Source organism: Tupaia chinensis, unplaced genomic scaffold (assembly GCF_000334495.1).
Source record: "Tupaia chinensis unplaced genomic scaffold, TupChi_1.0 Scaffold000477_1, whole genome shotgun sequence".
Lineage (NCBI taxonomy): Eukaryota > Metazoa > Chordata > Mammalia > Scandentia > Tupaiidae > Tupaia > Tupaia belangeri.
The window spans coordinates 3,241,512-3,253,430 of NW_006159986.1; the positions used below are offsets into that span (position 1 = coordinate 3,241,512).

Consider the following 11,919-nt stretch of genomic DNA (forward strand, 5'->3'; position numbering starts at 1 on the left):
TCCGCTGCCACTCGGTCACCTTGATGGGCTGTTCAATCAGGTTCATCACCTCCATTGTGGCTGCTGGGGGCACAGAGGAGGGCAGGAGTCAGCTGGCGGGGGTGGGAGGAATCCTGGCACGAGGGCACCCTGGCTCCAGCCCACCTCCCACCCCCAGGCCCTGGGAGGAGCCGCTCATGATGAGATACCCTGGGGGTGGGTGGTGGGGTCTCAAGGGTGCCAGTTGTGTGTGAGTCCTGGGCTTGCATCTCTGACCTCCAGCCCAAGATAGCTGCACACAGGGTGGAGGGGGGCAGCACAAGGCTAAACACCCCCACCCAACCACGGGCTCACCTTGCCACCCAATCAGACCCAACACTTCCTCCGGGCCTGCAGCAGCTTCTGTGGTCCCAGACCCACCCTCAGCCCCTGGAGCTCCCTGGCAAAGGCAGCAGAGGCAAGGCAGTGAGCAACCCTGGCCATTGGACAGGACACTGGGTGGGGCGGAGAAGCTGCCAGACAGGTTTCTCTGCAGCCCAGGCTCCCTCAAAGACTCAGGGATCTGGTTTTCTGACAGGTCAGGCAGGATCCCACGTGGCCCAGAGGTCCCAACCCCAAAGTCCCCTCTCTCCTGACGGGCTCCCAGAAGCCTTTCAGCATTCTGAGTCCTGCAGACTGGTTCATGTTTCAGTTATTGATTGCTACAGGGCAACCATGTCTCTGAGGGGGCCTCAGTCCTCATCCCTAAAATGGGATAACACCACCTCCCTTGCAAGGTGAGGATTGCTGTGAGGACTGCATTTGCAAAAACCCACCCAGGCACCTGGCCCTCAGCAGGTACTCAAGAGTCGTGGGCCATGGCTGTTTAGTAATGGCCCCAAGAGGTGTTTCCTCAGGGCTAGCAGGTGATGTAGCAGTTGAGGCACTGGGCTCCTACATGGCCAACTGCGGTTCGAGTCCCAGACCCAGTGGCTTGAAACTCACAACAGGTGTGTGTGTGTGTGTGTACATGCAGCCCAAAAATTCTGAGTGCAAGAGAAGGGGCTGTGATCTCTCCAGGGGTAGATTCCTTGAGTTCTCACTGTTTATCTCTCTGGCATAGCAAAAACCTCTCTCAAAAAACAAAAAACGTGTTTTCTCACATCCAGGCTAGGAACATGGAGTGGGCAGGCCTCCAGAGTGGTCACTGCCAGCAGAAGCCCTCCCTCTCTCTGCAGCGACCTGGGGGCACTTGGAGGCTACCGAATAGCTGGGCCCTGCTTTGTACCAGGGTGGTGAACTTGCCACTTAGTCTGAGTTTGGCTCCACTGTCAAGGAACTGACGGCCAGGTGGCTGGGAGGAGGGCAAGGGGGACCCAGACCCAGTGGCTTGAAACTCACAACAGGTGTGTGTGTGTGTGTGTACATGCAGCCCAAATTCTGAGTGCAAGAGAAGGGGCTGTGATCTCTCCAGGGGTAGATTCCTTGAGTTCTCACTGTTTATCTCTCTGGCATAGCAAAAACCTCTCTCAAAAAACAAAAAACGTGTTTTCTCACATCCAGGCTAGGAACATGGAGTGGGCAGGCCTCCAGAGTGGTCACTGCCAGCAGAAGCCCTCCCTCTCTCTGCAGCGACCTGGGGGCACTTGGAGGCTACCGAATAGCTGGGCCCTGCTTTGTACCAGGGTGGTGAACTTGCCACTTAGTCTGAGTTTGGCTCCACTGTCAAGGAACTGACGGCCAGGTGGCTGGGAGGAGGGCAAGGGGGACCCCAAGGACCTCCCCCAGACCACCTCACAGAGTTTCAAAGCACAAACTCTGTTCTCCCACTGACAGATACGGAAACAGCCCAGGAGTGGCAGAGCCAGGACTGGATGCAGAAGAGTGACACTGAGTCTGCGGCTTTTGCACGTCCCAGTGTGGCCTCAGAGAGCAAGCAGACAGCGGGCGGCCCACCCACGAAGCCAGGCAGCACCCACTATCTCAAAACAGCTGTCCTGCTGTGAGACGGGACTCAGGGTGAGGACTGGGGTGGGTGGTTGCTGCAACCGGACGCCACCCAGGAACAAGGAGGACCAGGGACAGGTCTACCAGTGACATCCCAGAGCACCCTCCGGGAGGATGATGAAGGATCCTTCGGGTCTCGCTGCCCTTTATTGCACAGCCCCTCCCCCGCCACGAGCACCTGCAACAGGCAGGGGCAAGGGCCAGACCAGCTTCCAGGGCCTACTTCTTCCCCTCCCGCCACCCCAGTGACTCAGAGTTTCGAGCTGATACACAGAAGCAGGCCCAGAACCTGAAGCAGGTTCTGTGCCGCCAGATGTGCTCAGCTGCTGCCCTGGCTAAGTGGGGCTATTCCTGGAGGAGCCTCCCCGCTCCACACCCCTCACCGCAGCAGAGAATGGCCAAAGGCAGGAAAATCCTGCCTGACCTCCTCCCTGAATCCTTCCCCTTGGCCCAAGGGCGGATCCCAAGAGAGAACAGAGAGCCTGTCACAGACACCTCCCCGGGAGGGGCAGAGAAAACTAGGCATCCCAGCACTTACAGGGACGCTGAAACTATCAGGAAACAGCTGTGTTAGCCCTCTAAATGCCACTCTAAGTGCTGGGCAGAAGGCCTGGCTGACATCTGGATGCCAGGCCTCAGTCTCTGAGGCTCAGGACAAACCGGACAGTTCCAACCCCATCGATAAAAAATGCCTAACCTTGGGGCTTCTCCATGAGCCAGAGAAGAGTGGGCCTCCTCCCAAGCCACAAGTACCACTCCTAACCAGCCCTGTGTCCTCAAAAGAGACCACCAAGGTCAAAAGGGGCCACAGGAGAGCTGTTCCCTCAGCAGGCCCGTCCTCACCCCCAGCAGCCCAGGCCTGGAGCCAAGAGAAGCTGGGACTGGACAGCTGCCCAGGGCGGGACAGAGGCCATTCAGAGGTCAAAGGATACCACGGGGGAGGGGGCGACCGGTTGCCTTTATTGTCCAAGGAATCTCGTTCTTCCCTCAAAGCAACCCTGGCAGGCTTTTCTGGTTTCCAGATTTTGAGTGAGGAAACTGAGGCTCCACTGCTCACACAGTCTGCATCCCTGGAGGACAGGCACCTGGTGCACTAGACAGGACTGGGTGGAGCTGAGCCCTCTTGCCAAAGGGAGGAGGGAACCTATGTGGCCAAGGGGGCAGGATGAAGCAAGAGCTCCGGGCTGCAAATCGCAGGGCCCAGGTTCTCTGCCACAAACGTGCTGGGTGTCCTTGGGGGATGACTTTCTGTCTCTGGGCTTCGTCTACAGAAAGGATGGCCCAGGTGATCTCAAAGGAACACTGAAGTCTACAACTTAGAAGTAAGAAACCACGATTCCCATGACAGATAAGGGGGGGCCGAAGGTGGGCAGGGTCAGAGCTGGACAGCAGTGCAGAGAGAGGGCACACCGGGACTCTGCTTGAGAGGATCACAGGGAGAGCTACTCTTGCAACAGAAATGGATGTCAGAGATGTCAGACCTCAGGCAGGATGGTCAGCCAGCCCCACTCTCCTCCTTACCTGCTCCCCAGGAGAACCAGGGAGATCCTCCCACAAGAAACCAAAGTGCTGGTTTTGCAGTTCCCAGGGAGGAAGAGGCCGCACCCAGTTTGGTCCTTCTCCACCCTGGACCTGGAGTCAGACCTTCTGCAATGTCCCTGAACAGAGTCAGGGTGGAAGCAGGAGAGACAGACGTGGGCCCTGCCCATGCGCCCTGGCCGGGAGGGACAGAAGCAGAGCCAGGGCGGGTACTGGGCTGAATGGGGGACCTTTGTTTGGCAGTGTGCTCTATTGTTGGCGGCATGAAGAAGAAGCCAGCTCAGACACACAGGGTGGAGTGGGGGATAGCTCAAGGACAGGAAGAGAGAAGGCCCTGGAGAGGATGTGTGAAGGACCCTCCCCCACCTGTTCTAGATGGGGCTGCTATGGGCGCCCCACATTCCCGCTTCCTCCTCTGCACTGGACACTAAACCCAGGGCTGCCCAGCAGAGGGTAACCTAGCCCTGACATTAACATAACGCTCCCAGACCTGTCTGATGCCCGCCCCTGTCAGCACCTGCCGGACAGCCAGAAAAGGACACAGCCCATCCTGGAAACCAGGATGGGAATGAGCTGCCCCAGAGCCTCGGGCTCATTTGCATGTGGGGACTAGAGGAGCAGGGCAAGGCCGGCCCCCCCAGAGGCTCCTGGGCCAGAGGCCAGCACCCTGTGCAAACCCAGATCCACAGGCTCAGACAGTGACATAGGAAGGGAGCAGTGGGCAGGAGCCAGGGAGCCTGGGATTTGGAGGCAGGAGAGAGGCTGCAGCCAGCCCCATCACTCACTGGCTGTGTGTCCTTAAGCCTCACTTTTCCCATCTGTAACAGGGAGCCATCAGCTACTCCTTTCTTCAGAGTTATGTGAACACAGTCATGATGCTGGAAGCCCCTGGTGAACAGGAAAGGCCCAGGCAAGGATCCTTGTACTAGGGAAACAGAGATGGCAGGGGGTGTGCCTGGTAGTCAATCTGCTTTCTGGGACCCAGGACCCAGGGCATGACCCAGATGACCCAGTAGGGGGGTTGCCTCCCAGCCCCAGGCCAAAGCCCCTCGAGTGTGTGTGTGTGGGGGTCATGGCTGGGGGGCGGGGTATGTGTGTCCTGGATGGGAGGGGAGCTTCTTCCAGGCCAGGGGGACACCCTGGTTTACCCCTTCCCCTCCGTGTCATGTGCCGCCTCCTGCAGCCAAGGGCATTGCCAGGTCAGGCATGGGCATTCCCCACATAGCAGCCGCAGGGGGAACTGGGCCCAGCAGCCCCCACACTGTCTGGCTCCAGCTGAGTGTGGCCAGCAGTTCCAAACACAGACACAAATGAACTCTAGCCAAGCACAGGAACAGACATGGCTGCTTCTTTTAAGGGCCTCATCTCCCCCCTCAGGCTGAGGCCTCCCCTCAGTCTGGCTGCTCCAAGAGGGAACCTTGGCAGGCACCATGGTCTCCATCTGCAGACTGGATGTTCCAAGAGGGTAGAGGCTGAAGCTGGAGCACAAGCAGCCAGGACTGGCCAGGCTGCAGCCGGGAGAAGTGGGTCTTTGGGCTTCCGGAGGAAAACCCTTACTTCCGGGCTGGACTGAATTGTTGCTTGTGGGCCAGCTGGGGGGGCAGGGGAGGCCAGCTGTCCCAGCTGCTGTTTGTTTTCCTCCTCTGGGCTTCTTCCCAAAGCAAACAAATCAGGGTGGGAAAATGAAGGGGATTTGTAGGGGAGGGAAATGCCCCGGACAAGTGGCTCGACCCTAGAACCTCTGGGCTCCCCTGCAGAGGGCTTCCACCAGAGCTCTATTCCCTGCTGGTGACCCTCAGTGGGAAAAATCCCAAACCAGCAGATGACCCCAAATAGGGACTTCTGGGAGCGGAACAACACTTCACCCCACATCAGGAAACCACAGAAAGGCAGGCTCGTCTGGGGACACAGCTCCATACAAAAGGAACCCCATCCCGCTGCCCACAACCACCATTGGTGGGGCTCGGGATGCCCCCGCCTCAATCACAACAGCTCTGACCCCAGCTGAGGTCTACTCCTAAGGCCCGACTCTCCAGGGTCTGACCTCGCGGCTTCATTTCCTGATCCTGACTGTTCATTTCCACAAATTCCCTGGTCAGCACACATTGGAGGATTTCAGTAAAGGGCTGGTTAAAATTTGTGATTGCAGTCAGATTGTGTGGAGGCTAAGGTGGCTAGAGCCGATGGCCGATTTTGTGGTTCAAATCCTGGAACTGGCAGCTTGAAAACCATCCCAGGCTCATGTGCGTTCATGCCCAAAATCCCAAGAGGAGAAGGGACTGCAATGTAGCCACCCTGCCTGGCAGTTGATTTCTCACTTTCCCTCTCTGTCTCTCTGATTACACACACCCTATAACAACAAAAAATAAAAATAAAAATAAAAAATTGTAATTACACACAGAGCATGAGCTCATGGAGACAAGGCTAAAAAATGAACATAAGGTTGCTAAGAAAAGAGAGTGGAAAGGGGCTGGCAGTTGGCGTGGGGGTTAAAGGCGCTGGATTCCCACATGGTCAAATGCAGTTTGAATACCAGACCTGATGGCTTGCTTTCTCCCTTTCCCTTTCTCTTTCTGTTTCTCCGTAGTCAAATTTTAAAAAATAACAACAACAACAACAAATGGAATTAAATAAGTAAATAATTTTTTTAAAAAAGAAATAGAACAGAGAAAAGAAAGAAACATTCATGGCAGTGGCCTCTTGTGATTGGGATTAAGCACGAATTTTTTTTGGTTGTTCTCTTAAACCTATCTAGGAGCTGACTCTGTGGCCAGATGGTTAAGGGAGCTGGATCCCATATAGCTGACCACGGTTCAAATCCTAGTCCCAGTGGCTTGACAAAACACACCAGGCACATGTGTGTGTGTGCTCAAAATCCTGACAAGCTAGAGAAGTGGAGAAGGGATTGTGGCATGACCACACCCATTGGGGAGTGCTTTCTCCCTCTCCCTCCCTGTCTCTCTCTGGAGAGTGCACATGCTGCCTAGAGTGGGGGTAGAACCTGTCTAAACTTCCCAATTACTTTAAAAATCAGATATTATTTTTTCAGTCAACGGAGAGGGTCATCCCCCTCAAAGCATCTTATTAACTGCCTAGGCCCTGTCCCAACTCCCCTCCATCCCCATCACTACTCAGAGCAAAGATCAGCTGTCTCCATAGTGGGGACAGACACTACAAGCTGAGCTTCCTGCCTGAGGCCCCCAAAGGCTGAGACACAGGAGCTGAGCAAGAGGGAGTGGGCAGTTCGAGAGCTTTCTCTTCAGGTCTGCTTGAGAATGATGGAAAATGGGGCAGTCCTTGTCCCCAGATCGCCACCAAACTCGATCATGTCCCAGGAGAGAGGCGTCACTTGCAGAAACAAAAACTTGATGACCTGCCCCCAAAGCACATTGGACCAGCCTGTCCCCTCACTGCCATATAGCTCTTCTCCCAAAGGACACAAAATAAAGTTTCCATGGAACCCCAGCAGGTCTCAGGCTCACCCCAAAGGGTATACTTCCTGTTTGCCCATCCTAGTCAGTATAGAACTCATCAGAAAAGAATCAACTCTGAGCCTCTACTGACCCCTCTTACTTTTCTTTAGCTCGAGACCGCATCACTAACAGACAGGAAGTCCTTCCTCCTGTCTGGCCTCCAGTTCTTCTATGAGCACATCAGTCCCAGTCACTCTGTGACCTGAGGGGTGATGGAAAACTACAAGCCCCTCCACCCTTTCTGCAGGAGCCAGCAGAGACTGAGCAATGATCATTCTCTTTCCCTCTCCCTTAAGGATTAATAATCCCCATGCCTTGGGTCCTCTCCTGCCCTCCAGGAACTCGAAAGTCTGGTGGTGCGGCTCAGGACGGGGGCTGCACCATCACATATGGAGAACCCATTTCCCAGACCCTGTTTCCAGGCCCATTCTGGTGTCGGTGCCAGTCTGCAAAGCCAGGCAGATCTGAGAGGACAATCTGAAACCAGCTCCTCCCTTAGGGCCATGGCTGCCTGCCACAGGCAAGAGCCCGACCCCCAGCCCCAGAAAGGGGCTGCCAGCAACCATAGCTCTGAGGTTCTGATGCACAAGGTGGTCAGTTTCCCACCAGGTGCAGCATGGCAGCAACTATGGGTACAATCCGGAAGACATCAGCCCAGGCCTCTGACTCCCACTTCACTCTGCTTCCCAGAGAGCAGCCCCCTTATTTCAGCACAGCCCCAGCCCCCAGCAAAGCAGGCAACCCACACCTCCTATAAAGGGACAATCCCAGAACAGCCATGGATCTACTGGGCTCAAGGCAGGAGGCAGCTCTGTTTGACCCTTGTCCTCCTCTCTCCCTCCCAACCACCCCCAACACCAGCCACAGCCCCTGGCCTAGGGGAGATAACCCCCTGCACCAGGAATGAAAAGCCAAGCCACAGGGGTGGTTTCAGAGGCCTAGAGGCTAGGACATGAGTCACCCGCCAGACAAACCTGCCCCCACCTTCACCGCCCACACACACCTCTCTGGGCCCGTCTCCATTCTCATCTTCCCAATCAAGGAGAGGCTCTCAAAAAGCACAGCACAGAAAAATTATTTCCAGAGCTGCAGGGGCGGGGGAGAGGGTCGGGGAGTGATATGGCAGGATGGGTACTGGGCTTGGAGCCAAAGGACCCAAAATCCAGTCCTGGCTCTGCTTGAGTCTTGCTGCACAACCACAGACGGGCTATTGAACTTCCCTGAGTTTCACTGTCCTCATCTGTAGAACGGAGACAGTGATACCTGCTTCTAAAGACAGCCATAGGGATTAAGGGAGAACAGTGAAAGAAAGTGGTCAGTGTCCATCAAGTCTCAGGTTTTAAAGTATCAAGGACTTGCTGGATAGAGACGTATCACTAGTCCCATTTTGCCAAAGAGGTCACTGAGGCTCAGAAAAAAAACGGCTCTGCTCCCAGAAGACACAAGCCCAAAACAACCCAGATACCAAGTGACAGAGCTGGGATGGACTCTCAAACCCGGCTGATTGAAGCCCAAATTCCCGTGCTCAGAAGCGCGCCATTACAATGGCGCACTCTCCAAATAAAGAGTTCTTCTGTCGACTAGTCAGTCGCCCCATCTCATCCTAAGGTCGCTCCTGGTGGGGAGAGACCTCCCTCCCATTGGCACCCATCCCCTAGGTCTCCAAGAAGCAAAACAGGCTATAAGCCCCAGCCTGACCCTCATTCCTACACACTGCACTCGCAAAGCTTCAGTTCAAAGGTAGAGGTTCCAGCGGGAACAGGGTGGAGCTGCGGGGGAGAAGTGGAGTGGGGGAGTGGGGGGTGGAGGGTACCAAATGACTAATTGGATCCTACCTTCTTCCCCCTCCCTCCTGTCCAGTCAGTAGCCAGTTTGCACCAGGCACCTCCTAGCAATACTTCCTCAGTATTATCTTTTCATCAAGGCCACAAACCAGATTAGCTAAACTAATCATTTAGCCAACGTAATTACAATGCCTTCCCCTCCTCCACCCTAGCATGGAGAGGAGGGAAAACTGGTTATTTTTGCCCCAAACTCCATGGCCCTGCAGTTCCCTGGAGGTGTATACCTGCTCCCCAGCAAAAGAGGGCCTCCCCCTAGCCTAGGGAAGAGCCTGCTCTCTATCAAGGACACTCCAAGTGGATGCGTCTGACCCCGCCCCATTCTACAACCAAGAAAAAGGTGGCAGAAGACCCTGCAAGGTGGGATGAACCTCATAATCCCAGCTACTTTCAAGGCTGAGGCAGGAGGATCCTGAGTTCGAGGCCAGCCTGGACAACACAGTGAATTTCTGTCTCAAATTTTTAAAAAACAAACAAGTGGTGGAATCTTCCCAAGAGAGTCAGAACAAGCTGTCTTGATTGCCCCGGTCCAGTCTCCCCCTTGTTCAGATCTGAAGGAAGACCCAGTTCTCCAAAAAGCCTGAGCTTCATACCCCTACGGAGGAGACCACACTTCAGAGCGTTAGAAATCAATGTAGAAAGCCCCTGGGGGCCTCTTTTCCAGCTCCAGCTCCAGGGCCTCAATTTCCAGCCTGCTAGGTAATGCGGAGGATGGGTAATGCGGAGGATGGGATGGGGGAAAAAGACAGGAACAATCACACACACACCCCTCCCAGGTTTGACACAGTCCCAGCCAGCCTCCACTCCTGGGGAGGGGGCAGAGCTACAGAGAGAGCTACTTAACAGGCCTCATCTGAGTGGGTGTGGTGGTCCCCAGAGGCAGGAAGAGAAGGAAGAAGCTGCTTCCCCTCTCGCCAGCCTCCCTACCCTGGCCCCCACCTCAGGCCCCTGGGGCCCAGCAAACAGGACGGAGGTGGGGGCAGGGAGGACAGGGTCAAGCAGGCACTGGCCCTGGTTCAGCCCGCAAGGCCTGGGGGAGGGGACTTGGCCCCAGGCAGGACCCCCGTAAACTCAGAGGAAGCTCTGGAAAAGGAGACAGGAAAATCCCCTAAGAAAGCTGCCATGAATTCCTCCTGGAAAGTTTGTTTTAGGCGATTTTCCCAACAACCAGAGGTTAGAAAAGGAGGGTAGTCCTGTTCCCATATCAATCAACACTCTGTAAGCCACAGCTACTGAAGCCCAGCCAGGTGACACTAAATTCTCTACCCATGCACAGACCCCTTCCCTCAAGTCCCCAGTCCGGGCTGAGGGTTCCAGACAGGGCGGTGAGTCGAGCCCTGCACCAGTCCACTATCATCTCACCCCAGCTCGGGTGGAGGAGCCATAGCCCGGAATCCACCGAGCGGAGGGAGACGCTACAGGTACGGTGCGGAAGAAGCTCCAGGGGCAGGGCCTCTGGACTCCGCGCGCTCACCTGCTCGGCAGGTGGGGCTCGCGTTGCTGGGAAAATGAGCGCTCGGCCTCCACAGTTGGGCAAGCAGGGAGCAGACAATAGGGCCCCACCCAGGCCTGGGGGAGTAGGGAGGGAGAGAAAGCGAGGATGACGCGTGGGGTGGGGTGAGGGTGGCCCCAAAGAGACCAGCAGCAGCAAGTTTCCCAAAAGGTAAATTCCCGACTGCAGAGAGAGCCCTACGACGCAGGCAGAACCGGTCAAAGTCTCCTCTGTCAGCTCAAGCTGAGAGTCAGGGACGCGGCGTCGGGCAAGCTCCGCGGGTCACTGGGAAGGCGCGGCTAGGAGGCACCTGCCCAGATCCCTTCCCGCCCTTCCCAAATCTCCGGCTCACAGAGCCCCAAGGCGCGCTCGGCCTGACCGTACGCCCCCTTAATCGCCGCGCCCAGGACCCCAGCGCGCCCCCTGCCGCCGGTGCAGGGTGGCACTCCCTAGCACCCGCCCTCACCTGCCCTGAGACAGTTGCAACCGGCCTCCGGGTCGCTATCCGCCCCTTCCCTCTCCCCAGCTATACCTGTCCCCGATGGTCCGTACCTGCGTGTGGAGCGTGGCCGGGCCGGGTCGGGGTCGGGCCGGGGCGGGAGCCGGCGCGGGCAGCGAACTGAGCTCAGCGCGCTCGGGCGGCGGCTGCTCCGGACTCTGGCCAAGGCAGCAACTCAGTAAACGAACAAAAGGCAAAGGGACCTGACAGCCAAGCCACACCTCTCGCCCCCTCGAAGCTCCGCCCCCTAGGGAAACGCCCACTCACTGATGCGAGTTCACTGGCTACCACTCCTGACTGTCCCACAGAGGGGCGGAGCCTCAAGCCCAGACCCCTTCCACGGCCGCCTCTGTTTATCCGCTCGCTATTGGCCCCAGGGACTGCCAGTCGACTCTAGGGATGGACTCCAACTTGAGGGCCATCCTAACTCTGCACCTATTGGCAGATAGAAAGTTACTTCCTCCTAATTGGACAAGAGGATGTCAGCAAGACCAAAGAAAAAACCAATGCACGGCATGGGGTGTGTCTTGCCCCACCCTAGCTCTGAGCAGGTAAGACTCGCTAGTCTCCCCTTCCCCCTACCTGTCCAACAGGTGAGTCAGGGGGCGCCATGGGAAAAGACAGACGCTTCACAGGCCAGCCAACTCAGCGTCGGGCATGATGCTTCTTTGGGCTTATTCACCCTTGCCCCAAAGTAGTAATAACATATTTGTATAGCATTTCATAAGCTTTGTGCTGGATTGTTTTTTTTTCCCCAGAGGAAAAAAATCTTGGGATTTAGAATTTGAAGGGCTAGGTGTAGAATTAGAAGGCCTGGGGACCAACAGTTGGCGTAATGGCTATGTCGCTGGACTCCCACGTGGCCGACCTCGGTTCGAGTCCTGGACCCCGTGGCTTAAAATTCGTGTGTGCGTGCGTGCGTGCCCAAGATCCCAAGAGAAGAGTGGAGAAGGGATTGCAGCATGGCCATCACCTGGGAATGATTTCTTGCTTTCTGTCTCTTTGTCTCTCTGTCTTTCTGGCAAGCACGTGCACCCCACAGCAAAAACCTCTCCAAAAAAAGAATTAGAAAGCCTGTGTTCTGCCACCTAGTAGCTATGTGATCTTAGG

At 56.1% G+C, this 11,919-nt stretch overlaps 1 protein-coding gene across 2 annotated transcripts in view; it reads right to left on the reverse strand.

Annotated features, from left to right (window-relative positions):
• JUP (junction plakoglobin) overlaps positions 1 to 11,006 on the reverse strand; it is a 31,441-nt gene extending 20,435 nt beyond the window's left edge. The window contains exons 1-2 of one of the 2 annotated variants that reach the window (XM_027774772.1): positions 10,863 to 11,006; positions 1 to 63 (exon numbers count right to left, since the gene is read on the reverse strand). In XM_027774772.1, coding sequence (XP_027630573.1) covers positions 1 to 55 — 55 coding nt within the window. In that variant the 5' untranslated portion in view covers positions 56 to 63; positions 10,863 to 11,006. Of the gene's footprint in view, positions 64 to 333; positions 353 to 10,862 lie in introns of those variants that run through there. The other variant, XM_006155987.3, reaches the window with a different exon arrangement.
• Positions 11,007 to 11,919: the final 913 nt, after the last annotated feature.